At 48.0% G+C, this 25816-nt stretch overlaps 3 protein-coding genes across 14 annotated transcripts in view; 1 reads left to right on the top strand and 2 right to left on the bottom strand.

Annotated features, from left to right (window-relative positions):
* Window positions 1-5366, bottom strand: part of TTLL5 (tubulin tyrosine ligase like 5) — a 142048-nt gene extending 136682 nt beyond the window's left edge. For 4 of the 5 annotated variants that reach the window (XM_075103527.1, XM_075103526.1, XM_075103529.1 and 1 more), the window contains exons 1-2: window positions 5273-5366; window positions 4578-4744 (exon numbers count right to left, since the gene is read on the bottom strand). In XM_075103527.1, coding sequence (XP_074959628.1) covers window positions 4578-4657 — 80 coding nt within the window. In that variant the 5' untranslated portion in view covers window positions 4658-4744; window positions 5273-5366. Of the gene's footprint in view, window positions 1-4577; window positions 4745-5272 lie in introns of those variants that run through there. The other variant, XM_075103530.1, reaches the window with a different exon arrangement.
* A 147-nt stretch (window positions 5367-5513) lies between these two features.
* Window positions 5514-8199, top strand: ERG28 (ergosterol biosynthesis 28 homolog). Of its 3 annotated transcripts, XM_075103541.1 has the most exons (5): window positions 5524-5856; window positions 6058-6148; window positions 7391-7509; window positions 7679-7777; window positions 7916-8199. In XM_075103541.1, the coding sequence occupies exons 1-4, from the start codon at window positions 5724-5726 to the stop codon at window positions 7756-7758; spliced, it is 423 nt and encodes a 140-aa protein (XP_074959642.1). In that variant the 5' UTR covers window positions 5524-5723; the 3' UTR covers window positions 7759-7777; window positions 7916-8199. The 3 variants fall into 3 exon arrangements, with proteins under 3 accessions (XP_074959643.1, XP_074959642.1, XP_074959641.1); XM_075103542.1 differs by lacking the exon at window positions 7391-7509 and having other exon boundaries at window positions 5514-5856; XM_075103540.1 differs by lacking the exon at window positions 7391-7509 and having other exon boundaries at window positions 7679-8199.
* A 501-nt stretch (window positions 8200-8700) lies between these two features.
* The window catches only part of FLVCR2 (FLVCR choline and putative heme transporter 2), a 42544-nt gene continuing 25428 nt past the window's right edge, over window positions 8701-25816 (bottom strand). The window contains exons 6-11 of one of the 6 annotated variants that reach the window (XM_075103534.1): window positions 22412-22522; window positions 21678-21783; window positions 21090-21201; window positions 20612-20667; window positions 18247-18347; window positions 8701-9821 (exon numbers count right to left, since the gene is read on the bottom strand). In XM_075103534.1, the coding sequence (XP_074959635.1) occupies window positions 9815-9821; window positions 18247-18347; window positions 20612-20667; window positions 21090-21201; window positions 21678-21783; window positions 22412-22522 (493 nt within the window). In that variant the 3' untranslated portion in view covers window positions 8701-9814. Of the gene's footprint in view, window positions 9822-10908; window positions 10980-18246; window positions 18348-20611; window positions 20668-21089; window positions 21202-21677; window positions 21784-22411; window positions 22523-25816 lie in introns of those variants that run through there. The other 5 variants (XM_075103535.1, XM_075103536.1, XM_075103537.1 and 2 more) reach the window with 5 other exon arrangements.

The raw sequence follows: 25816 nt of genomic DNA, 5'->3' as shown, positions 1-25816 counted from the left end.
TCATCTTACTGTGCTGTGCCTGGGAACATTTTGATGACAGCAACGGCTCATGCATTGGTTACAGGATTCAATCCAGACAGGGTAGCAGTTGAGAAGTATCAAAATGCAGCTTCTGAAAGGAGCGCACGTCTCACTAAAATCCTTGATTATACCAGCAGTGACAAATGCTACTGATAACGTAGGCACCCTAGCAAATACCTTGAGGGAAACTGGAGATGTTACTTCAGGACCATCTGCGTGGGTGGTGGATAAAGGAAAGCTGGCAAAACCAAAAGGGATTACGTCACAGGTGATGAGGAAATGAAAGTGGAATGATCTTGTACAAGCCAGTATCCAACAGTCAGAAATAGATGGGATCACAATATCAGAAATGTTTCACCAATGGCAAAAGTTGGTGTCTATGCAAAAATCTTGCCACCCCTGGCCCTACTGTCAACTCCGCACCCACTCTCCACCCCACCTGCATGTGCTAGTGCAAGTGCTGCAAGGCTCTACCTGACAAATGCCAAAACAGCAGAAATTAAGGTTTGGCAGGTCCCCCAAGATTGCTGAATCCTGTTTGGCAGGTCCCCCAAGATTGCTGAATCCTGTTTGGCCTGTTCGAAAACCAGATAGCACTTGGAGAATGACTGTAGATTATAGAGAATTGAATAAAGACAGCCCCCCCACTTGCAGTTATGGTACAAGACATGGTTACTATTATAGAAGAAAAAATCAGCAAAAATTTACAACCCTAGAAGGTGGGGACAGATCTTGTTAATGCTTTCTTTTCAATAGTCATTACATATTTATAAAGCATGTGCACATAACTGTACTATTTGTACGCAGCTACATTTAGGGCATTATATAGGCCATGGGGAAAGATGAAACGGGGTCACTGGGCCTTGAATACCTTGCAGGTTTGTTACATGGGACTCCTGCCCCTGTCAGGGGCGTGCCAGTATGTATTCATTGCTGTGGATACAGTGTCAGTACTGGTTTTTGCTACATTTGCAAATATGCTCATCAACATAGCACAACTGAAGCATTAGAACAACTCATTCTCTCCCAAAATATTAACTACAGGGAAAATGGAATTGTTTACACTGACAGATTGCATGGTGGGACCACAATCTATTAGTCTAGACATGATTCATCTAACAACCCCTGAGAATGCTGTATGGTTCTGTACCCCAGCTTTTCTTATATAATATCCTTTGGTGATACCAGTTTCTTGAGTTCTTGTACTTCAGGTATCTTCAAAAAATACCTGTGCCTTATCTAGAGGAGACAGCACTGGAGCTGTGTTATTGGTGTCGTGAACCCAACAGGGAATTGAAGTTCAATCTGAAAAAGCACAAGCCATAGCTCTTCAGTCTGTGTGGGCAATTACCCCACATCAGGTTATCGAACCCCAAGTAACATTAGCTGAAGGAGCTGGAGCAATGGTATATGTGTTACTGGAAGGAGATGACACTCCTGTTTTCCACCCCTATCATAGCTTGGCTCTCCTGCTTTGTAGTCTTGTACTACAAGCACATGCCCTGGATATATTTTCACTAGACCAACATGTAAATATTTGGATTTGATCGGCCTCTACTGTAACTAACTCATCTGCCTTTCCTATTGAAGAAAGGCTAAGAGCTGCAGATCTCAACAGCATGTTTCATTGGTGTGCCAAACCCAGTAGCTGTATTACAGAATTATACCATGCTAAGTGTTTTTGATATTAATGCTCCTCATTGCTATTTCTTCCAAGTAGGTAACGGCCATATGCCAAGGAACATTACAAAATTGATTGATGGTGGACTATATCCTTCTTCAATACCATAAACACTGCTCCAATTTTGATGACATGTGTTGCTTCAACATAACTGATGAATCAGCCAGAGAAGAAGACAACAGTCAACATCTTCAGGACTTAATGCATCTAATGAAACAATTGTGGTAGCTGGCTGGCTAAGTGGTTTAATTCCCTGACAGGATGAGTGGGACACCTGATTCAAAGCATTATTGTCAGGATAGGTTTATTCCTTTTTCTACACATTTATTATGTGCATCTGTATATTACCTTGCCCTACACCCCACAAGCCCAAATGAGTACCTACAGCGTTGCCAGCCCCAGCAGAAGTACCACCTTGAGCAAGGGGGTGGAATGTAGGAAAATAACAGAGGACTGGCGAGGAGGACTATAAACACGCTCAAGTGACTTGCAGCTGGGGTGTAGAAAAATACATTCTAATCAATCTAACTGTTGTCTACCATTGCCCGTTTGACAAGTAGGACGCCTGTGTTCAAATAACACAGGCCTGTGATAGACTCAGAGGCACCTTATCGAACATGCTTGAGATTCCTGCCCTACTGTGGGAAAGACCAAAGCACAGTGGTAAACTACACCTCCATGAGTTCCTGAAAAACAGGCGCAAAGATCAGGTTCAGCGATCCTCTAGCAAGGATCAAGTTCTGCAGTGCCTGCATCCCAGCCTGTACGCCTCTACCCAGGTGCTGTTTCATGGATCCCCCAGTAATAAAAATAAATTTATTCTTTGCATTTCAGCCATGGTTTTGCGGTGGTTGTTGCTGCGCCCTGCCTGTGCTGACTCACACACACACCAGACACCCTCGGTACTCAGCTATAGAGGGAATCTTCCAGATCATCCTCTTTTTGGGTTGGTCTTGCGAGTCTAAGTCAGAGCTCTGTTTGATTTGTATTTATTTTATTGAGTATAATTTGGGAGAAACATCATAAGTTTTCAGAGCTGCAGTTTGTTGGATTTATAGACTGAAACAAGATCTATAATTCAGGATAAACCATAATTTCTGGTATCTACACAACCAGACCTCACAATGCAGGTTCTAGTCTCCAATTTAAGAACTGCAAATCAGTGCATGCTGCCCGGTTGTAATCCTGGACTCTGAAGTGCACAAAAAGGCATCTTGCAGAGTTTGAGAAACTAGAACAGGCTTGGCTCAACACACCAGATAAACTTGTGTGTTTTTCCTTTTTAATTTCTGCCAAATGCAGTGGAATGCAAGCCCAGAATTCAACAACACCCCCAGCCAGCCACTCAAGCTATAGGTTCTGAGATACAGTGATCAATTCTGTCCAAAACAAGAAGACTACATTGGGAACAGTCATCTCCTCATAGGAATTAAGGTCACACACCAAAAATGTTAAGATCTGTTATATAAAATCCTAAGTTCACAGAAAGAAAATCTGTCAACCTCCCTAAGCAAATAAAACTCTCACGGCTTATTACGCACTGCACAAGGAAATGGAGCCTTGAAAAATTAACAGGAGAGACTGAGGGGTTGGAGAGACACATCTCTACCTACCCAGGCAAGAAGAAACAAAGACTGTCAAAGATACACAGAAGCATTTGTCTACAGAACGTGCAAGATCATTGTCTGCCAAAGGTTAAAGAAATACAGAAGACAAAACACTTCCTACACTTAGAACACAGGAACAGAGATAAAAGGGCAACTTTCTGATGCTAGAAGTCGGTACTCTTAAGTGTAACCTAGGTCCTCTTAACCAAGTTATTACCATTATCACCCAACTTGCTGTGAAGCAACTTCACAGCTCTCCCATCTGCTTCCACCAACTCTAAAGAAAAAAAATTTCAAAAAAATCAACTACTGGGGTGTAATTAGCTGTTCAGACAAGAACAGACCTGAGAAGCTTGCAGAATTTACACTACAGGCCAGAGCCTTATACAAGTAGGAAACGAGCTGAGGCAACAGGAGGGGAGTTTATGTTAAGCCTGTCCTGAGGATTTGCAGTAAGGCTCAATCCTCCAGGTGACAGTCATTCATTCTTAGCATGACCTGTGGTCACTTGATGCAGACACACTGTTACAATTATGTTCCAGGTGAAGGCAGTTCTGGACCTTTCCATCCATGAGGGTCTGGCAAGTCTGAGCCAACTACTTGGTATGAAGTAACATTCCTCTAAATGCCTTAAGTCACTGCAGTTTGCAACTGGGCTCTCAATCACAATATGCACTCAAAAGAAAACAAACAGGACATATTAAAGTAGGTCCAGCTGAAACAGAAAAGGGATTCCACTCTGGGAAATAATCAGGGAACAGCCCCTTCACAATCAAAGATAAAAGAAGTTACTAAACAAAGATGGAACAATCATGTAATAGTAAGTAATAATAACTCTAGGAATTGAGTTTGCACAATGCAGTTTTTGACAAAGGGCAATAAAACATTGCACATCATTCTACTGTTCAGTAGATTTCCACTCTCAAGCAAAGTAAAAACTAAACAAAAAGGACAGACATTCATTTCCTTCATTTTCTTAAACATCAAAAGAAAGTTCCCAGCTTAGGAACACAAAACGAAGAGATTAATTAAGCTACAGACTTTAAAGTAGCCAAGGAAGAGCCACACCTTCAACGCTAATGAATACGGTGGTCTTTTAGGCTACAAATACAGGTAGCCTGCCCACAGGCTTGAGGCCCAAACCAACCATCTTCTGCTTTGTAGGTAGGAGGAAGGTAAGGAATGCAACTGTCTTTTCAGATTAGTACAAAGCCTGCAGTAAGCACAGGGAGGCAGAAACAGTTAAGAGGTTTTTTTTTCCTACTTACTCCAGCCCATCTACAACATCTTCCTCCTCCTCCGAGGATGAGCCAGTTTCCTCCAGATCTCGAGCCATCCCAACTGGCATTTCCTCTGGGAGTTTTCATACAGCCCAGTCTCAATAGCCTCTAAGACTCGTTTCTGCAGATTCAAGGGACCTTGCAGGAGCAGTTACCTGCAATAAGGATTAAAAGCATGAATGCACAGCTGAGCAGGACAGCAAGAGATAACTCCCACTTCCTGTCAATACATATTTCTTACAGGGCTATCAATAAGCTTGTTACAGACTGTAATTCACCTCCTAGCCAGGGCACCGCAAGAGGAAGCATCACCTTGCAGCAGATTATTCCCCAGCTGCCCACGAGAGTCTGAGGCGCTTACCGCTGAGGCGCGACCCTGCCCTGCCCTGCGGCGACCGCAGAACCGCGCCAGGCCCGGACCAGCGGGAAACGCCTGCTTCTCCCCGGCGCCGAGGCTCCCCCGCCGCCCGGGGTCAGTACACCGGCCCGGGAGCAGCCCTCCGGCCCGGCTAAGGCCTGGCCCCCACTTCGGCGGCCGGGCCCGGCGGCCTGCGGCGGCCCCGGGAGAAACAGAAGCGGCGAGTCGCGAGTCGGCGAGAAGCGCCCATCGAGTCGCGAACTGAGACAACCAACCGCCCCTAGCCCTGAGAGAGCGGCTCTCTCGGCCCTCTAACTCCCCGTACCTGCCCCCACATGGCCCCGGCCGGCGGGGCGGGCAGGGCGGACCGGCAGGGCGCTCGGCAGCCGCCGCCCCTCCCGCCGCTTCCCCGTTACTACAACAACCGGCGGGCGACTGCCCCACCCCGTCCCCACTGCGCAGGCGCAGCGTCCAGCTGAGCGTCCAGCCGCGCGCCCAGCCTCTCCCCCGCCCACCGCCGCCACTTCCCCCTCCTCCCGCAGAGCGGGCGGGGCCAAGAGGGGCGGGACGGCCCGGGAGGGCGGTGAGGGATTCGATTGGCGGCGGAGGCCCGTATGTCAGCGTGGTGCGTGATGGAGCGGCGCGCCCGCGGCCAATCGGGGCGCTAGGTGGTGGCGTGCCCTGCGGGAGTTGGGGGGGCCCCGGAGAAGGAAGGTGGGCAGCAGCCGCGGCCCGGGCCGGTGTTTGTGGGGGCGGGCTTCGCGCCGGCCGGGAGGATGAGCCGGTTCCTGAACGTGCTGCGCAGCTGGCTGGTGATGGTGTCGGTCATCGCCGCCGGGAACACCCTGCAGAGCTTCCGCGACCACAGCTTCCTCTCGGAGAAGCTGTACACCGCCAGCCCCGGCCTCGGTAAGGGCTGCGCCGCGCCCCCCGGGGCCCGGAGGCCGCCTTCCAGCCGTTGGCCTCGGCCCCACCCCGGGGCCCCGCCTCCGCGGCCACGCTCGAACCCGGGAGCCTCCCGCCGCCCCGGCGTGCGCCTCCCCGGCGGGGTTTGGGGGCGGCGGGCGGGGCTGTGCGCTGTCTCCATCTGCTTCCCCCTTCTTTACGCAGTGAATGGGCTCCAGGCTCGGACCTTTGGCGTCTGGACTCTGCTGTCGTCAGTGATCCGCTGTCTCTGCGCCATCGACATCCGCAATAGGACGTATGTAAAGGAGCGCCGGAGAGATCCTTCGGTTTGCTTGCTAGTCACTACCTGAGCAGCTAGCTTAGAGGGCAGCGCGGAGCAGGTGGGGAGTCAAAAGCTGTTCCTGATCTTTCCACAGGATTGAAAGCGTTCCTCCCAAAAAGCTTAAATAGCAGTGCCGGATTTGTGTGTTAACTGCCACTCCCTTCCGCTGCTGTGGGGAAAGCCAGTGCATTTCAGTTCTGTTTCTTAGCCCAGGCAGAAATTGGTAGATCTGAGAATTCTAATGTCACAATTTTTTGAGCTCCAGCTTGGAAAGCATCTTCTGATGCCGTTGCTGCTCTGTTGACATTAAGCAACTGCTAATGCTGTGGTCTGACTGATGTTTGGTACTACTTTTCCTATGATAGCTCAGCTAAGGACTGTGGCAGGTTGAGAGGCCCCTTGCAGTGATCTTAACCCACTGCCTTCTTCCATACACTGCTGTCTGGTGCTGAGGACAAGGCCTGATGCTGTGGCGGGAGGCAGGCCAGTTCTCCCTGTGGTAACACAAGTATTCCTAGGAGGGCTTTCCAAGCAGGCTGACTTTGTGTCTGTGCTAGACAAAGCCTGTGTTGGAGGTTGCTGGAACTCACTTGACACCACCTCCCCCAGCCCTGCAGCAGAAGGCACCGTGCACCTGGCAGCGTGTCCTTGGATTGCCCAGGCTTGTCCGTAGTAGGGAGGTGCCGGGACTCAGTTACCTGGTTTGAAGGGGTGGTGGCAATGCAAATACTATAAAGCCAGTTATTTCTTAGAAGTACTTTTTATCTTGCATCTCTTGGACCTGCTCCCTTTCCACAGCTGTAGCCCCTAGAGGGTAGCAGAACACAGGCGGGAAGATGTGTTGGGTGATGCAGCCTGGAATCAGTCAAGACCTGTCACCCTAGTTCTCGCCTCATCCAGTTCACAACCTCTTCTTGTACGCGCACATGCCTCTGCCTTTGCCGGTGCCCTATTCTTGCTCTCCCCTCTTCACCTGCCTTCAGGCTAGATAATGCCTGTGAGTTTCAATGCACCTTTGAACATGCTGCCCTGTTCTCCTCTTAGCTGTTGCCCAGGGAGCTTTTGCACCTCACTAGGCAAGGGACCAAGTGTTTTCTGTGCTGCCACAGTGAGGACAGACAGGGCAGCATGCAGGTTGGCCTCTTTTCTGCTCAGCCACGCTCATGCACACACTATGGGCTATACAATAACCTGCTTCTTTCTGCTCTCCAACAGCCTCTATTACATCACGCTCTTCACCTTCTTTTTGGCCCTTGTTCACTTCCTCTCCGAGGTGTTCATTTACCACACTGCAGCTTTGACAATTGGAGTTATGGCACCCCTCATGGTAGCAAGTAAGTAGAGCCCTGCATCCTCCCCCCACAAACTCTCCTTGGAGCTATGACCCCCCAGAAAAACTCTCCATGGGGCTACGAGCTAAGGGCAGGGAGTGGATGGTGGGAGGGAGTGTCTCATTTCCTGTCCAGCATTTTCTGCACAACTCATCCTGTATCTCCCTCACAGGTTTCTCTATCTTGGGGATGTTGATTGGGCTGCAGTACCTGGAGGTAGAAGCACTGTCACAAAACAAGAAGAAAAACTGAAGCTGAGGACCCGGTGTAGGTCAGTGTTGTCTCTTATCTTCACTGCCAAACTTCCACTACAGCTCAGCTGGACTTCTGCAGGGCACCAGTCTCACTGGTGGATCAGTGCTGGATTCTGTCAATCGTTCTTCATTACCAAGTGTTTTTTCTTGTCCAGGCAACATTTCAACTGACTGATGTCAAAGACCTTGAGTCTGAGCAGGAGTTTTTGTCAAAGGTCACGGGGGGCAGTTGGTGACTGCCTCCCTGGAAGGTAGCAGGGAATGTCTCAGGCATGCCCAGTGCACTAAAGACTTGTGTCGCAGTGTACCTGTGGGGAGGAAGCGTAGAGCTACCCAGGATCCACTGAACACTTTGGACCAGAAAGAGGGAACGTGTGCTGTGTAACTTGCATGTTTGTGTTCCTCAGGGGCCATTTCTAATAAATGACAGAAAACTGCAGGTCATTGTATTATGTCTGTCTTTCTGCTATACAGCAGCAGGTGGAGGATGTACAACCTTGGAGAAAACAGCAGTTTCTACTGTATGTTGCAGGATAAATCATCTCTCTTTACAGCAATCCCACCCTTCCCTCACTCCTTCCCACAAAATTCCAGGTCTGACTGCTCACATCACACACACAAAGACAGTTGTTACAGCTCTCGCTACTGCCACATACCAGTGACAGCAAACTGCATGCACCTGTAAGAAGAACTGAGCTACCTTTGCAGTGAGCTGTAACTAGAGAAGACAGAGAAAACAGGACCAGGTTGCTTAGACCTAGATGAAATAACACCCAAAGCAGATGGTTCCTTCCTACCTTTTGTGCACTGCCCAGCAGGATCTCCTAGCTGGGAAGACAGTGCATGTGCAGAAGAGAGGAAAAAGACAGAAGGATGGAAAAGAGCACAACAGTAGTTTTCCATTCTGTAAAACATTTCAGGCTATTAAAAGAGCCAGATGTAGCCTGTTTCAACCATTTAATATGAATGTGGCAGGTTTCATTGCACACTTCAAATGTTTTTATATAAAATAAAAACTTCTACTGAAAAGCCATTTTAAACCCCCATCCTCAATCCCAAACTCTCCAAAGCAAGACTTGAATTTTTTAATGTGTCAATCACCCAAAAAATGTTCTGTCAAAAATGGTATGTCAGAGAAGACTGTTTTTATCTGTTCCACCTGGTTGTGGGTTTTGTATGTGCATCCCCAAATTATATATGCACCACCAGTGGAGGGATGCTGGAAAGGAAAGAGAAGAGAAATAAGGATCTACATTTGTGTTCAGAAGATAGCAGCATATGAAGGGCACTGTCTACAAAATGCAAATGCTGGTAAGGGGGCTTGTTGTCCTGTTCTCTATTATGAGGTGGAAAGCTTCCACATGGGAGCAAATCTGGATTCCAGTCATAGTCAAACCCCTTTCTGTGGCTGTAAAGAGGAACACAGCCTTGGCTGGTTATCTCAATGTAACACTTCACAAAAGTTTTTATGTAGTATTGAAACGTGCAAAAGGCACTTTCTTGTGATGTGCTGAGGCCTCTACCATCACCTGTGCAACACAGAGCATCACAGGTACCAAGGCAAAGCAAGCTCCCTTCCTGAGGGCGAGCTGAAAGCTCTTCAAGGGCTGCTTACAGAGTAAGCATGTTCCAGCTTCTGCATTTCATGTCACAGCTTCCCTGTGAGAGGAGAGGGAAGGTACCACCCTCACTCTCAGGGCCAGCCTGGAACCATGGCTTTTCTCAGCACGTGTGCTTTTTGTTTTCCAAGCATACATGGTGGGATATGGGGGAAGCAGTGAGTTTTTCCAACTTTTCCTCCCAAGCAGCAAAGCCTCCAAAACAGCAAGATGCAGAGGTATAACTGACAAGAGCTTGTTTTACTCTTTCACACTCTCTGCAAGCGGTTCACTGGGCTCCTGTCCTGAGGCTGCATCCCACCATGGTGCACATATAATAGGAAGAGAGTAGGTAGTAAAGATGGGAATTGTGGGGCTGCATCTCCCAGCTCTGCCACCTTCCATTTCACAGCTTTGATTCCTCAAGGACTATGGGATCAGTGCAGGCTTCTGGCATCACTTTCTGTAAGTCAGAGAGAAAAACAATATGGTTAGGATTCTGAGTGGCCAGGCCCAGGCTTCAGAGAGACCAGCTAGCCAGAGGCTGGCTAATTCACAGCTCCTGGCTAGTGTGTAGAAATCACCAAAGAAGAATCACCATCCTCGGAGAGCGCGCCTGGTTCCTTCCTTCTCCAGACTCTTCTATTGCCCAGATGAGGGCCACTGGGACAGCAGGGCAGAGCAAGGGTCCTGCTTCCCTTAAGCTGCTTGCAGTAGTCCTCAGAGCACAGTTAAGTCACAGAAGTTGTACAGACCCAGGTATCAGTCCCACAGCCAGCTCACTGTAGTCATTTCACTGTGACACAAGATCAGCCTTGAAGCAGTGAAGCTGCAGGGCCAGTTCCCTGCACAAAGGAAGGAACTGGGAATGCCTCCTTCATGCCACAGGGCAGCACAGTGTCTGTGTGCAGGCACCGGAGAGAACCTGCATCCTGTGTCCCCTCAGGAGGCTCAGCACAGCAACTAGCTCCTCTCTGTCCTTACTCTGGCATGGCCAAGGGCCTCGTCAACTCCCAGACAGATAGCTGATTCTGCTCATCTTCAAGTCATTTCATCCCCACCCTCTACTCAGGGCTGGCACCCTCTGTCCCGCTGGTTCCCTGTCCCCAGCTCGGACTTAGAGCTGGGATAATTCCACAGGGTGGTACAGAAAAGGCCTTCTTTGAAGTTCATTACTTACGTCTTGGAGACATACAGAAGTTTTTTTCTGCATAAATCCTATAGAAGAATAACCTGATTATGTGAACCGTCCTACAATTTCTTCCCTTAAGATGGAGGGAGCTATACAGTCATTTTGCAGATAAAAAGAAAGGAAAACTGAGACAGCTGCCCAGTTACCACACTATCCTGGGCGGCATGAAACAGCCAAACTTTCACAACTCCAGCCTTCCCTGGTAAAGCCTGATGAGCTCCTCTGCTGCACCCTTCTAGGGTGTGTTAGGATTAGACCTGAGACTTCTCCTTCCCCCAGGGGATTTCAGATACCTTTCTTCAAGTTCTGACTCTCTGACAGTGAGACACCCCAGTTGTCACCTATTCAGAAGGCAGCGTGCAGACTTGTAAGGGTGGAGTCTCCCACAGCCTGGGCTCAGAGTTAACTCTCTGTGGGCAAGATCAACATCTGAGGCAGGAGTCAGAGGTACATGGGAAAGAAGTTCAGATCCCCAGTGCAGTTCAAGAGAAGTAGAGGCAGCATGGAAGAAAAATATATGAAACATATTAATTTTGTTTAACCTCTTACACAAACTGCAGGTGAAATGGTTTTATAGCAGTCAGCAGCAATATCCCGAAGCAGAGGAGTGACATCCAGAAGCAAAAGCCGGGAAGTGCAAAGGGAACTCCTACCAGCAGGAGGGATACAGAGGGGTGCACAAAGTAGTGCCAGAAGTAGGAATAAGGGGAAAGCTGCATTTAGCGTCGGAAAACCCCACCAGAATGCATCATGGAAGCACTCTGGCAATGCTGAACATGCTCCCCAAGCACCTCTGGGGTCTGAACACCACTCAGCTGCTGTGGAGCTACAGGGACAGAGGTTTAGGAGATCAGCCAGCCTTGCAGGGCTCCACCGCCTCAGGACAGCAAGGCTGCTCTCACAGCTGGGTGTCAGACCACTGGAAAAGAGCATGCAGACAACCTGCCCATGGCTTTGGGATAGGAGGAGAAGGCTGCTTGCCACACAGTAAGCCCAGAAAGGGAGCCAGAAAGTTTGGAAAGCAGGGGATGGGATACATACCATCTGAGACTACTACGCAAAATTCCAGCAGATTTTCTTTTTAGCGGCAGTACTTCACTAGAGAGTAAGCATGCTACAGCTTGCAAGGGACTCCAGTACACTACTGAAAGTGGATGCTTGCCCTAATGCCCTAAGCCAGCCTCTAAATCATGCTGGCGTTGGGAGGAAAAAGAAATACACTTTTAGGTATTCCACTGGGATCCATCAGATGCATCTTTGCATCCAAAACATACAACCAGCCAAAAAATACTTGGCCCTGAATGAGCCCTGACTTACCCAAGACATGGTTTGAGGACACAGGAGAACTTCAGTCCTGTTTTAAACAAATCCCTTGCTGTGACTGTACACCTAGAGCAGGTCACTGGTCGTCCAAAACCATCCACTCATCAGTGCTCAGCTCTGCTGGTAGCATAACACTCCAGACAAAAGTCTTTAATTTTATTACAATCAAAAAACCAGGGTAAAGTCTGAAACCACTTTACTCCCTACTCACTGCTATCAAGAATAGGTTCTTCACACACACACACACGAAATTCAATTTATCTACCACCAGGTAGGTAAAACAGGCACAAAGTAGTCTCAAGTGCCCTGAAGACACATTAATCAAATTTGCAAAAGGCTTAACAAAGTCCAGGTTTAACAAAAAGACAGTCCTGCCACTTTGGAATCCTGCACCCTGTATAACAACTGCTTTCTTAAAAACCCACACAAGCTTAAAAGTATTTCCAAAGAAACATTGCCTAAGACTCTTCTTGAACAATTCATTCCCGAGTCAAAACAAACCATGGAAAAATCAGCAAAGATGCTTATTTCATAATGCAAAGAAACAATGCAGAAGGTTTGCATGGACTCTGGAAACCAGGAGCAGATGAGTACAGGCTGTAAACAGCACATACATGACTATAATGTGTATGCTCAATCAACTGACACTACTATGAAACCTTAAGGCACAATGCTGGAATGGCTTCAGACGAACTTACAACAAAGGCAGCCCACAAAGAGACTCATTATGATGCAAAATGGACGTTTGATCCAAGTGTCCTGATGCGGGAGGATTGTTGGAACCACAGTACAGCTTTATTAATAGAGGACAAGGTGTCCTCAATGCCATTAGGCTGTTCCCACTACAAGTTCTACTAATTGCAACATCTGTTCAATTATAACCATAAGCAGATAAGGGCACCAATAGAAGACAAACTGCTTGTGAACACAAGGCAGGTCCTGCAGGAAGAAGGGAAAAACATCCTGCAGTGTGGATGCAGTGGCCAAAAGCTCTGACAGGTGGCTGCTGAGAGGCTACAATTCCTGGGCAGAGTCAAGGCTCATAACTGCTGGCTCTTGTCACTGAAGCTATGGCCTTACAGATTGCTCTTCTCCCTACAAATTCAACAGCTCAGCCATATCCTAGGCTTCCCATTTCATCACCAGAAACGACTACTAGGTGAAAAGCTTTCCCTGGGAGAATCAGCATGTCGGTTTTTCCCCTTGTGTGTTCCTCAGTACACTGGGAAATCAGGCTGTTCCACAGTCCCAATCTGCACCAAAGCCACTCAACAGCTTAACATCCAGCTAAAGGTTTTGACAGTTTTCTAGCAGATCATTTGTATTTCTTCACCAGGAAGAATCACACCTTGTTAGGCCAATACTCTGGATGATGGGCCCCCAGAGAAAACAATATGCCAGCTACCTACCTCCACCATGGGAGTGCACCTCCATTGGGTTACGACAGGGGAAGACCCACTGTCATCAAAAGGGCCACACAGCCACTCATACAGTCTTTCAGTAGGAAGTATGAAGCCTGCACAACTCCAGAGCTCTACATCCTCTGGAAGATCACATCTGACTCTGTCAGTTTTCTCCTTGTAGAATCGTTTAGGTTGGAAAAAACCTTTAAGATCATCAAGTCCAACCATTAACCTAACACTGCCAAGTCTACCACTAAACCATGTCCCTAAGTGCCACATTTACACATTTTATAAATACCTCCAGGGATGATGACTCCACCGCTTCCCTAGGCAGCCTGTTCCAGTGCTTCAATGTCCTTCTTGTACTGAGGGGCCCAAAAATGAACACAGTTGTGGCCTCACCAGTGCTGAGTGCAGGGGGACAATCACTGCCCGACTCCTGCTGGCCACACTATTCCTGATGCAAGCCAGGATGCTGTTGGCCTTCTTGGCCACCTGAGCACACTGCTGGCTCATATTCAGCCACCTGTCAACCAACACCCCCAGGTCCTTCTCTGCCAGGCAGCTCTCCAGCCACTCTTCCCCAAGCCTGTAGCATTGAATGGGGTTGTTGTGACCAAAGGGCAGAACCCAGCACTTGGCCTCGTTAAACCTCATACAGTTGGCCTCAGCCCATTGATCCAGCCTGTCCAGATCCCTCTGCAGAGCCTTTCTATCCTCAAGCAGATCAACACTCCCACCCAACTCAGTGTCATCTGCAAACTTACTGAGGGCACACTCAATCCCCTTGTTGACAAAATTGATAAAGATATTAAACAGAAATGGCTCCAACACTGAGCCCTGGGGAACACCACTTCTGACCGGCCACCAACTGGATTTAACTCCATTCATCACAACTCTTTGGGCTCAGCCATCCAGCCAGTTTTTTACCCAGCAAAGAGTACACCTGTCCAAGCAATGAGCAGCCAGTTTCTCCAGGAGAATGCTGTTGGAAACAGTGTCAAAAGACTTTACTAAAATCTAGGTAGATAACATCCACAGCCTTTCCCTCATCCACTAAGCAGGTCACCTTGTCATAGAAGGAGATAAGGTTAGTCACGCAGGACCTGCCTTTCATAAACCCATCCTGACTGGGCCTAATTACCTGGTTGTCGTGTATGCTCCGTGTGATGACACTCAAGATGATCTGCTCCATAACCTTCTCCAGCACCAAGGTCAGGCTTACAGGCCTGTAGTTCCCCTGGATCGTCCTTCCAGCCCTTCTTGTAGATGGGTGTCACATTTGCAAACCTCCAGTCAACTGGGACCTCCCCAGTTTGCCAGGACTGCTGATAAATGATGGAAATTGGCTTGGTGAGCACTTCGCCAGCTACCTGAGTACCCTTGGGTGGATCCTATCCAGCCCTATAGACCTGTGTGTGTCTAAGTGGTGTAGCAGGCTGCTAACCATTTTCCCTTGGATTACAGGGGCTTCTTTCTTCTCCCTGTCCCTGTCTTCCAGCTCAGGGGGCTGGGTACCCAGAGAATAACTGGTCTTACTGTTAATGACTGAGGCAAAGAAGGCATTAAGTACTTCAGCTTTTTCCTCATCCTTTGTCACTGTTTCCCCCATGTCCAATAAAGGATGGCCAGCCTTCTTCCCCACTGGCTTGTCTTTTAGCACATGGGGACAGTCTGATCCTGTGCCTTTAAGATTTCCTTCTTGAAGAATATCCAGTCTTCCTGGACTCCTTTGCCCTTCAGGACTGCCTCCCAAGGGACTCTGTCAACCAGTCTCCTAAACAGACCAAAGTCTGCCCTCCAGCAATCCAAGGTGGCAGTTCCACTGACCCTCTTCTTACTTCTTCAAGAATCGAGAACTATATCGTTTCATGACTGCTATGCCCAAGACTGCCTCCAACCATCACATCATTCACAAGTCCTTCTCTGTTTGCAAACAACAGGTCCAGCAGGGCGCCTTCTCTAGTTGGCTCACTCACCAGCTGTGTCAGGAAGTTATCTTCCACACACTCCAGGAATCCCCTAGACTGTTTCCTCTCTGCTGTACTGTATTTCTAGCAGACATCTGGTAAGTTGAAGTCTCTCTCCCACGAGAACAAGGGCTAGCAATTGTGAGACTTCTCCCAGCTGCTTGTAGAATATTTTGTCTGCCTCTTCATCCTGGTTGGGTGGTCTATAACAGACCTCCACCATATCTGCCTTGTTGGCCTTCCCCCTGATTCTTACCCATAAACACTCAACCCTATCATCACCGCCGTTCAGCTCTAGACAGTCAAAACACTCCCTAACATACAGAACTACCCCACCGCCTCTCCTTCTTTGTCTATCCTTTCTGAAGAGTTTATAGCCATCCATTGCAGCACTCCACTTGTACGAGTCATCCCACCATGTTTCCACAATGGCAACTACATAATAGTTTTCCTGCTGCACAATGGCTCCCAGCTCCTCCTGTTTGTTGCCCATGCTGTGTGCATTGGTGTAGAAGCACTTCAGTTGGGCTATTGATCCTGCTGCTACCTTTTGGGGGGGAGAAGCTGTCCTGGTTTCAGCTGGGATAGAGTTAAATTTCTTTGTAGTAGCTAGTATGGGACTACGTTTTGGATTTTTGCTGGAAACAGCTGTGATAACATGGAGATGTTTTAGTTGTTGCTAAGTAGCACTTACACTGGTCAAGGACTTTTTCAGTTCCCCGTGCTCTGCCGGGTGCACAAGAAGCTGGGAGGGGACACAGCTGGGACAGCTGACCCAAACTGACCAATGGGATATTCCATACCATATGACATCATGCTCAGCTTTATACAAAGCTGGGGGAAGAAGAAGGAAGGGGGGATGTTCAGAGTGATGGCGTTTGTCTTCCCAAGTAACCGTTACGCGTGATGGAGCCCTGCTTTCCTGCAGATGGCTGAACACCTGCCTGCCCATGGGAAGTGGTGAATGAATTCCTTGTTTTGCTTTGCTTCTGCGCGCAGTTTCTGCTTTACCTATTAAACTGTCTTTATCTCAAACCATGAGTTACCTCACTTTTACTCTTCTGATTCTCTCCCCTGTCCCACCAGGGGGGAGTGAGCGAGTGGCTGCGTGGTGCTTGGTTGCTGACTGGGGCTAAACCACGACAGAAGCCCTAATTCCTACATGACCATTCTCAGGCACTTCCATGATTTCTAGCACATCAATAACCCTTGTGTCTTTGCTGCTGCACGGATCTCCATTCCCTACCTCTACTGAGATAGCAGACCGAAGGACCTCGATAGCACCATCCCTCATACATCAGCATGCTGGCCCCAGCCTTATCCTAGCGAGCCAGGGTTTATCCCTTCCCACCTTCAAATCTAGTTTAAAGCTCTTTCAATGAGCCCTGCTAACTCCTGTGCAAACATCCTTTTCTCCCTTTGAGACAGGTGTACCCTGTCTGTTGCCAGCAGACCTGGTGTTGTATAAACCGACCAATGATCAAAAAACCCAAAATTCTGCCCATGACACCAGGCTCTGGGCCAAGTATTGATCTGCTGGCTCTTCCTGTTTCTTCCCTCATCATTCCCTGCAACTGGAAGGACAGAGAACACTACTTGGGCTCCTTATCCCTTAACCAGTTGTCCCAAGGCCCTGAAGTCTCTCTTGATTGCCCTCAGACTTCTTGTTGCAACTTCATCACTGCCTCCCAGGAAAAAGAAAAAAAAAATGGATAATAATCTGAGGGCCATACCAGGGTAGGAAGCTTTCTCTTCAAATCTTTAACCTAGGACCCAGGGAGGCAGCAGACTTCCCTAAAAAGTGGGTTCATGGGTTCAGTCTGCATATTGGGCCTTCTGTTCCCTTCAGAAGGGAGCCTCCCATGACAGTGACCTGTCTTTTTTTCTTTATGGAAGCAGTTTTGACACAGGCCATATATAGAAATATGCCTGAGCCTCGCTCGCAGTGTCTGTCTTGCAACTGGGATGTCAGTGGTAACACTGGCAATCGGGCCAGGCTAGGTCTGCTAACAAAGGTGATGACATAAACTTCAGGCATCAAAAAAGTACCAGTATACCACAAGCAGGCTTGCCCAACTCACACAGCTACAGCTTCTCAACTGGTCCCAAATCAACACCCTGCTAAAACTACCACAGACTGCAGCACAGAGACAGCTTCAGAAGCACTCAGCCTAGAGTCAAATCTTTCCCTGCCCATGGGACTCTTCCTCACTCTTGCATCAAAGTGTGGCAGCTTCACATTCCCTGTAGCACACACTCTAGTCTTAGCAGGATTAGGGCTGTTTTACTAATGGACTCACTCTGCTTTTCCCCATTAGTCCTGTTGGCTGTGGCACTAAGTGATACACACACTTGATGAACACCTTAAAAGGCAAAGGGTAGCATGGTTAATTTGGCAGATCAGCCAGTCTGTGCAAAGCAGGGGACAGGGAGTAATAAAGCGTTACACCCTGAGCGACAGCTGAGAAAAGTGCCATTGAGATTCACAGATCAGTAAGCACAGAGCTTTACAATTTTCAGGCATTCTTATACCAAAAGGCACCAACCCAATGACTCTTATTGCTAGATGTTTTTTAACTTCCTTCCTGAAGTTGGCTATGTGCCTGGCTGTGATCAAAGCCAACTCTTCTACAGGGCTCCTGGTATCACTTTCAGCCAAAAATCTGGAGTATAAAAGTAATGTCAGAGAAAAGCCTCCAAATGGCTGCAAGTTCTCTCCCCAATAACTTACTGCCAATTCAGTTCTCCATCTGCTCCAGCACCAGGCTTTGCCTTGCTGCACCTAGTTGAATCTCTAGTCCCCTGTCTGACATGAGTCTGGTGGGATCCCCACTCTGTTCTTGAAAGCCGTCTTATCTTTCCCTCTCAGGTAGGCACCCAAGAAGGCCGGAAAGGTTCTTGGTACTCTACAACCATTGCTGTCACCCCAGAAGTGCCATTGGCTTGGTGCCTGTGCCACCCGTGAGGGTTCAAAGAAGCAGATTAGTGTGATTCTCCTACCTTTCTGTATGAGCTAGTGAGCGAGCAGGAATGGGAATGATGGGGTTAGGGTTACAAGCTACAGTCCTGTAATCCGTGATCTGATTGTTGCCTTGGAGTCTCTGTAACAACAGCCACAAGTCACCATCCCGGAAAAGGTGGAGGCAAGGAGGGAGGGAAACGACAGGAGGCGGGAAATAGAATAGAGGAACAGGCAAAGGAAGAAACCAGTAAAATCACCCAAGCATGTGTGAGGCAGCTGTGCCATGTAGAAAAGCTCCATTACCTGCCTCTGTCAAAGCTCTCCACAAAGGCAGCACACAATGCCCAAGCCCAGCTTGCTGCTCCCCTGAGGCATCCATGTTAGTGCAGAACAGCAGGTTCTGTACACCTTCAGATGGTCGAGCACCTGGGATTGGTTGTTAAGCTTGAGAAGTACCCAGGTGAGCTCAGCCATGTGAAGGCCACATTTTGGGGTGTGGTGGGGTGTCCATCATTACTCCCTCAGAACCTGACTCCTCAGTGGAAGGAGCTGCCCGTAAAGTTTTTCACTGAGACCTGTTACCTCACACACATCCCTCTGGTTCTTACTGCAGTCAGTTCTGGAGGCTTTTAGGATTATAAAAGATGACACCTGTACCACCTTTGCTCTGGTCTCAACACAATACCCTCTCCAGCAGCAAGCTCTTACAATTGTATTTATACTAAAAAGGTTCATATTAAAAATGGCTTAAGCAAAAGTGTACAATTCATCTGGTGAGAGAAGTCTCTGCCAAAGGGAAAGGACCTTACCACTACTAGGCATCAAGTTCACTGCCAAAGGACCTTGATATTTCCTGGGCCTTGCACATTCATGTTACGAATTAACTCACAGTGCCACCAGCACCTCTCATTACCACCCTGCTGCCTCAGAGCTTGCGGAGGATGGTTTGGCCTTACAATCTATCTCCCGCCTTTGACTTCAGCACTGTTAATCAAGGGATACAAGGAGTTTGGTTTGTATCAAAACATACTGGTCTTTACCCCAGCTCAGCTTAGCTACGTGTGTTCCAGTTAGCCCCATTCGTGCCAGGATTCTGGGAGACTAGTTGTGTTCTAGCTTGGTCCCATAGACCATGATGCTCACCGCTGCTAAAATCAGCCAAAGGTATAAGCCTCAGAGAAGAAAAAAAAGCAGGAATTCTTTTTAATTTATGTCAATGCGGGAGGACTCCTCTACCCAAACTAGATAAATTGTACAGTCTTTTCCCCCCACCTAATCTAGAATTATACGTGCAAGAACTACAAGACAGCATCAATTCCCTTTACTTATCCTAACCTCTGCATTTGTGCCCAGATAGTTTAGTAAAAATAAATAACAAAAATAAAATAAGAATAAAAAAAGCATATATTTTATAATTGAAAATCCACCTTCCTGAGCAGCTGGTCGGAGCAGAGCTGCTTCTTGGACCTTCTGGCCTCTCTCTAGATCAGACTGGTTAGATTATCTGGAGGAAGGCAGCACTGTCTTCTGAAAAGAGCTGATCTGAGTCAGCAGAGAACTGAGCTTATGCACTTTGCTAGTCATGGTCGCTGATGGCTTCATGAACGTTGAGTGGATATCTCTGCTAATGTCCTAGAAGAGGAGCCCAGAGCAATAAGGAAAAGAGCCTCAAACAACGACAAGTCCCCTCCCTTTCCCTGCAGGGAGAGCTTCTAAGAGTATCCAATGCAGTTAGTTCACCAGAGGCCCTCTCCCACATGCAAACAGCTGCATTTATGGCACAGCATGCTACAGGGGCATCATAGCCCAAGCTCTGGGGCTCACATATGAGCTCGCAGTCTTGTCTGCAGGACTGTGCAAAGTGTGGGGAGCCAGGCTGCTCAAGCCCTCATTTGGGCTTTGTCACCTAGCTTCCTCCAGTCCCATACGCTGAACCCCACTTGGCAGCTGAGGACAGGCAATAAGAGGAATAACCTGCCTCCCTAGGGGCCTGGAATAATATTTACCCAGCTCTAAACAAGGGCAAAGCACTGGAGGGCTCAGTGCATTGTCAGGGGAGAGAAGCAAGCACAGTGCTGCCCTACATCTGTCCCTAGCCAATACAAAGATGTGTGAAGCCCTGAAAACTCCCAGAGGACCAGAGTCTACAGATTCTGTGTGACATTAACAGTAAGCAAAGAGGCCCCAGCGGCTGTCAGAGCTGGGATTACAGCCACCTGTCTGAGAATGCTAACAAAGAGCTTCCCCACAGGCTGGGCAAGAAGTGGTGGGATAAGAGAAGAGAATCACAGCTGCGATCACAACTCAGAAAGGACCAGCCCTGTTCCTGGAAAGGAGAGAGGTTGGGTGTTGTCCTGAGCTACTAGAAGGGACACAGCAGAGATTGAAGGGGGATTTACTCACTGTCTGTTCATTATCCAAATTGGCCTGCTGTCTTCGGAGGTCAGCCTTAATGAATGCTGGGACAGAGGAAGAGAGATGTGAAGGCAGTTAAGTCACCATGCAGAGCCCAAATCAATTTCCCCAGGACTCAAAGGGGCAGCAGAGGCCCCTGAAAGACAAGAATATGTTACAGTGAGCAAGGGAAACCACTCTCCTGGATGAGGCAGAGAGCACTCTTGAAACAGGCAGGATAGAAGCTCCTTATTGCAGCATGTAGAATGTGCATCTTTGAGACCCTAGCCAGCAGCCAGGGCAAGAAGCCTTGGACCTTCTTTGTAACACAGACCAGACACTTAAAGAAGTACAGCATCATTGCTAGGGGACTGCTGTGTGGGTTCTGCCCTTTTCTGCAGGCACCACTATACACAAAAGCCCTTCAATTCATAAGCCAAGCCCAAGGGGAAGAGTCACAGCAGAGGAACACTGGAAATGTAATTACCTGTCATAACAGTCCCCAGGAACAAGAAGGAACAAAGAAAGAGGTTTCCTGCCTTTGTCCCAAAGCGATCCATGATTTGCCCTTGGCCGATGGTGAAGGCAATACCAAAAATCTACAAACAAATAAAGGCAGCGTCAAGCTGTACTGTTATTTTAAAGCAGCCCAAACAGCTTCCCAGCTTTACCAAAATATCAGAGCACACAGGCTAGACAACCTGTTGGCCTAGCAAGGCTAAAGTTCTGTTATAAATACATCCAGAGGCACCTCCTTGCAGCTGATGAGAAGACAGGATATCCTTAAGGCTGGAATCCCATCTCTCACTGGAGAAGAGCCAGGTCCTAGGCTGTTGGGAGCAATGTTGGAAAAGGCAAGTATGACTGGCATCCTTATGGATTTTCGTAAGCATAAACAGAATGGGTGCCACTAGAGAAATGCTATGAGGAACATCATTCAAAAAGCCTAGTCCCAGGGTTCTTAGATCTGCAGTATGCTACAATAATCATGGCCAAGAAGTAAGAGTCAAGGCTGGGAACTACAATTTAATATCTCTGCATATAAAGAGGCAAATGAGGAAAACAGCACACCTACCTGTGCTGAGACATTAAGGAGCCCCGATGATGTTCCTTCTGATTCTGGGTATGTCAACTCTGCAGCAAACTCAAAGCCCAGGGGAAGGTATCCTGTCATGAAAAACCTGTAAAGAAACACACAGAACTCAGCAACTGCCAGAAGCAAGACTGAAGAGACAGTGTAGCCCATATCCCTCTTGGGATGCTTCATTAACTGCATGGGATGTTTCCCCTAGCATTGTCACAGCCCAGGCGGCCATCTGACTCCTTCACCATGGCACAGGTCTTCCTCCTACCCAGAAATACCTTTGCCTACAGCTTCAAGGCACAGAAGCAGGCCAGCAGGGAGCTGCTGGTTGCTATATGAACAAAGCGTTAAAAGCAGCACCTCCCAAAAGTAACTATAAGGGGCACCATCCCCAGCACAGAAGAACAGCCACCCACGCCCACATGCTTTTCATTCCTGCCCGTTGGTCATCTACGGGGCTGTGGTACCACTCGCTTCCCAAATGCTTTCACTTGATGGCCTGGAATTTTTAAGGCAGCTGCAGCTGAGCAGGGCCACAATAACATCCCTGACATTAATGAAACACGTACAAGAGAGAGATGGGAAGAGCAGATCATTTTGTCCTTAAACCACGCAGGAGCCACACACAGGCTACGGCTCTCCCCAGCTGCTTCTGCACCATGAGCCTCCCTGCTCATCCCCTAGTAGCTCACATGTAGAGGAAAGTAGCCTGCACATGAACTTACCCCAGCAGGCCTGCAGTCACAAAGACCACCCAGAGGTAGCCTAAGCTCAGTGTGAAGGTATAGGCTATCATTCCCACCAGAGACATGACATAGACAACTAGTGTTGTCTGTCTGCAAGGAAAAACAGAGTTAGGGTTTTATTTAATCCAGTCCTCCTGTTCGTTTCACACAGAGGTCTTGGTATAGTATACAGCACATGGTTTTAAATAAATAAATAATAAAAAAATTTGCACAGCTCTCTGACACCCTTACCCCAGACAGAAGAACTGGACTGACAAAAAGCACAGAAGGGCCTGCACATACAGCAGGGCAGCAGCAGAAGCAAGAACAAGACCTAGGAGTTTTCACATCCCTACCTCATGAGCAGGAGGCTTTGTTCCCTGTGGGTCAGGGCGTCACATGTATAAGGAGGCACCTATGAGGCAGCCAAGAAGCTCAGATCCCTCCATGGGCTGACAATCCCTAGTCGTGTACTGTACATTCCTCTTGAGGGAGACAACGTGAGCCAAATAAAGATATTAATAATCTTTCCTGGGCACTCTCTGTACTACAACCAGTTGGACACACTTACTTATAAGCAGGAACTGAGGTGATTAAGCACTCCCAAGCAGGAAAGTAAAGGGAAGAGGTGACACACACTGCTAAGTGTTATGGGCCTGTATTTTTCAATGCTATCTAAAACACCTTTCATTGCTGCTCCTTTCTCTGTTTAAACTGCCTGCTGTACTTGGAGAGGTGACATGCCAGCCAGGTTACCCTCACAGCTTCACCCTCAAGCCACTGCAGCCTTTAGCAGGACAAGTGCCAGTTCCGTGGCCAATGGCAGCTGAACCACAAGCTCTCATCTCTGGGCAGAGAGACGCCTTGTCCAGGAAGCATGCCAGGCAGATCCTGGAAACAGCCGTATCTGCAGCCTGGCCATGCTGAGGAACATCAGTGGGCTCAGTACTGCAAGATACATGCAGCAGCCCAGGTCAGTTTCACCAGAACTGAAATGTCAGCAATTGTCTTCCCTGACAAGACACCAAGGATACTCTTCCCACATCCAAAAAAAAAAAAAAAACACAAAGGGCTTTTTCCAGTACAGGAGGTAGCAAGTAGCCCTTTGCAGTATGTAATTCCGGGAGGGAGGGAGGGAGGGAGGGGAAGGTAAATCCTTTACCCAACTGAAATTCCACCAGGCTCTTGAAAGCAGAACAGTTACCAGAGTTGACAAAAGGTTAACTTTCTGAGCACTGCTTTTTAGGAAGTTAAATGTATAACTACGAGCTACTTGTGTACCTTCTACACATTTTAATGCTAATCCAGAGAATGTGTTTGTTATCAGTTCCTAGAATTCTACTAAAGAAACTAAACCTCAAACTGTTTTCACTTTTTTTTTACCTTTTTAATGCAAATGACCACCATCAAAAATCCAACCCCAAATGGGCAGCCAGTATTATATTGCATGATGAAATGTTTCCAGTACACTGAATTACTACAGATAAAACCAGAATGTTCCAACTAAGGTTCTGTCCTCCCTCACTGCTGGCAGAGACTAAAGTCAGTGGGTTTCATGCTACTATGTCGCTTCTTATCCAAATACAGGCTTGAGAAGCTAATTTCAGACTTCAACTATCAAGCCATGCTTACAAAGGTTCACCAGACACATTTAATTCACTAAACAACATCCTGCTGTGACAAGTAATTTTGTTTTATGTCAAAAGGGTAGGTATATCCCTTAACCTCCGATGCTATATAATTTCTAGAATATGTTCTTTCCAATGCTTTCATGGAGGCCAAAAAATTCACCTGTGAAGGCAGCATAAAGGGGCTGCTTACTTCTGCTATAACCCGTTATAGAGACACACTACATGGCCTGCACACAGTCTGGAGGCTGCAGAAGGAGAAGAGATGAAGGCCTGACAGAGGAGTTGGAGAGCGGCCCCAGGAAAGGAAAGAGAACCATAGAATGGTTTGGGTTGGAAGGGAACTTAAAGATCAACTAGTTTGAGAAGCAGATAAAAGGCTTTCTCTGCTGAATACAGGGTTCCTCAGATATCTCCTGCAAGTTCTTATGCCTCCCATCTCTTGACAAGCTGACTAGGACTGTGCTGACTAGGAAAGGGGTTCAAGGCTAGAATTACAGCTCCTTGGGCTGCATGGCCCAAGTTTGAACTGGTTGCTCCTTTGGATAAAGAGAAGTCTCCAAACTACACAGCAGTCAGTGCTAGAATACAGTGCAGACCTCCAAGAGGTGGCTGTGGCCCTAAGAAGCTTAGTCTCAGCCAGCAGGGACACTTGGCACATGTGGGGGTTTTTTGGTTTTAATTCCCACAGCCAGTTTTGGTCTCAGTGCAGAGCCCACAAAATCTTACCCAGTTTTCTAGGCTTACGGTTCAAGTATTCTAAATAGTTTGTATCCAGTTCACTCTGTCACAACAGTCGCCCTCAGTTGCACTTTGCTCCTCATCTCCAGGCAAAGATGATGAACCAGATGTGGTCAGGACTTTGTTTCACATTGATGCTATGTCATTAGCCAAGCTGCAAGAAAGAAATTCCCAGAACATGCAGCTCCCCACTTAGAACTAGAGCAGGCAGGCTCAGAGCAGCAGTCAGCTCTTACAGGTTAAAGCCAGTGGTGTTCTCCACTGGAACTGCAGAAGTAAGCGGTGAACAAAATGGAGAAAACTGTTCCATCTTGCCATGGGTACCACACCCACTGCACATTAGCTGCTGGCTCAAGGAAACTATGAGCTTTCCTCACTGACCTGCCTCCCTGAATCATTAGGCTCCAGCAGGACAAAACAAATCAAGAGACCCTTGTGAAAGAACAGGACTGCAGACTTGCACACTGTGGAAGTCACACACCAGGAAGGAAGCACCCTGAAGCCATGCACTGAGTGGCTGCCTGCCCAACACCGTCCCTAACTGGGACTGGGACAGCCCTGAATGCAACTTCCACTGTGGGAAACAGCCTCAAGAACACAGGCAGACTTCAGCAAGACCCTGCTCTCCTGGGCAGTCCAAGCAAGACCCAAAAATTTGCAAACAAAGGGTTTAGGTGAGACACAGGAGGATACCGGTGCACAGGGAAACAAAGAAACCCCTGGGGAAAGACCCCGAGGCAGGGTGTTTCTCAGGAGGTAGCCTTTGTCACCATGTTCACTAGAGAACAAGAATGCTCTGTGGCCCTAGGGGAATCAGGGCGTGGAATAATGCCTGGTTTTGTTGGATAAGCCTCTTATCATAGCCATAAATATCTTACTGGAGAGAAAAACACAAAGGAGAAGCAGATTCACAGAGGACATTCACACAGCGTCTTGGTGTTTTTAGCAACCTGTTCTCATGATGGCCCTACATGGACTGATAATTATTGTCTGGAACAGGTACAGCCAGTCTGCTTGAAAGAGAGTGCAGTGAGCA

This window comes from Phalacrocorax aristotelis, chromosome 9 (assembly GCF_949628215.1).
Source record: "Phalacrocorax aristotelis chromosome 9, bGulAri2.1, whole genome shotgun sequence".
NCBI classification, from domain to species: Eukaryota; Metazoa; Chordata; class Aves; order Suliformes; family Phalacrocoracidae; genus Phalacrocorax; species Phalacrocorax aristotelis.
This window is presented reverse-complemented; position numbering and strand designations above follow the sequence as displayed.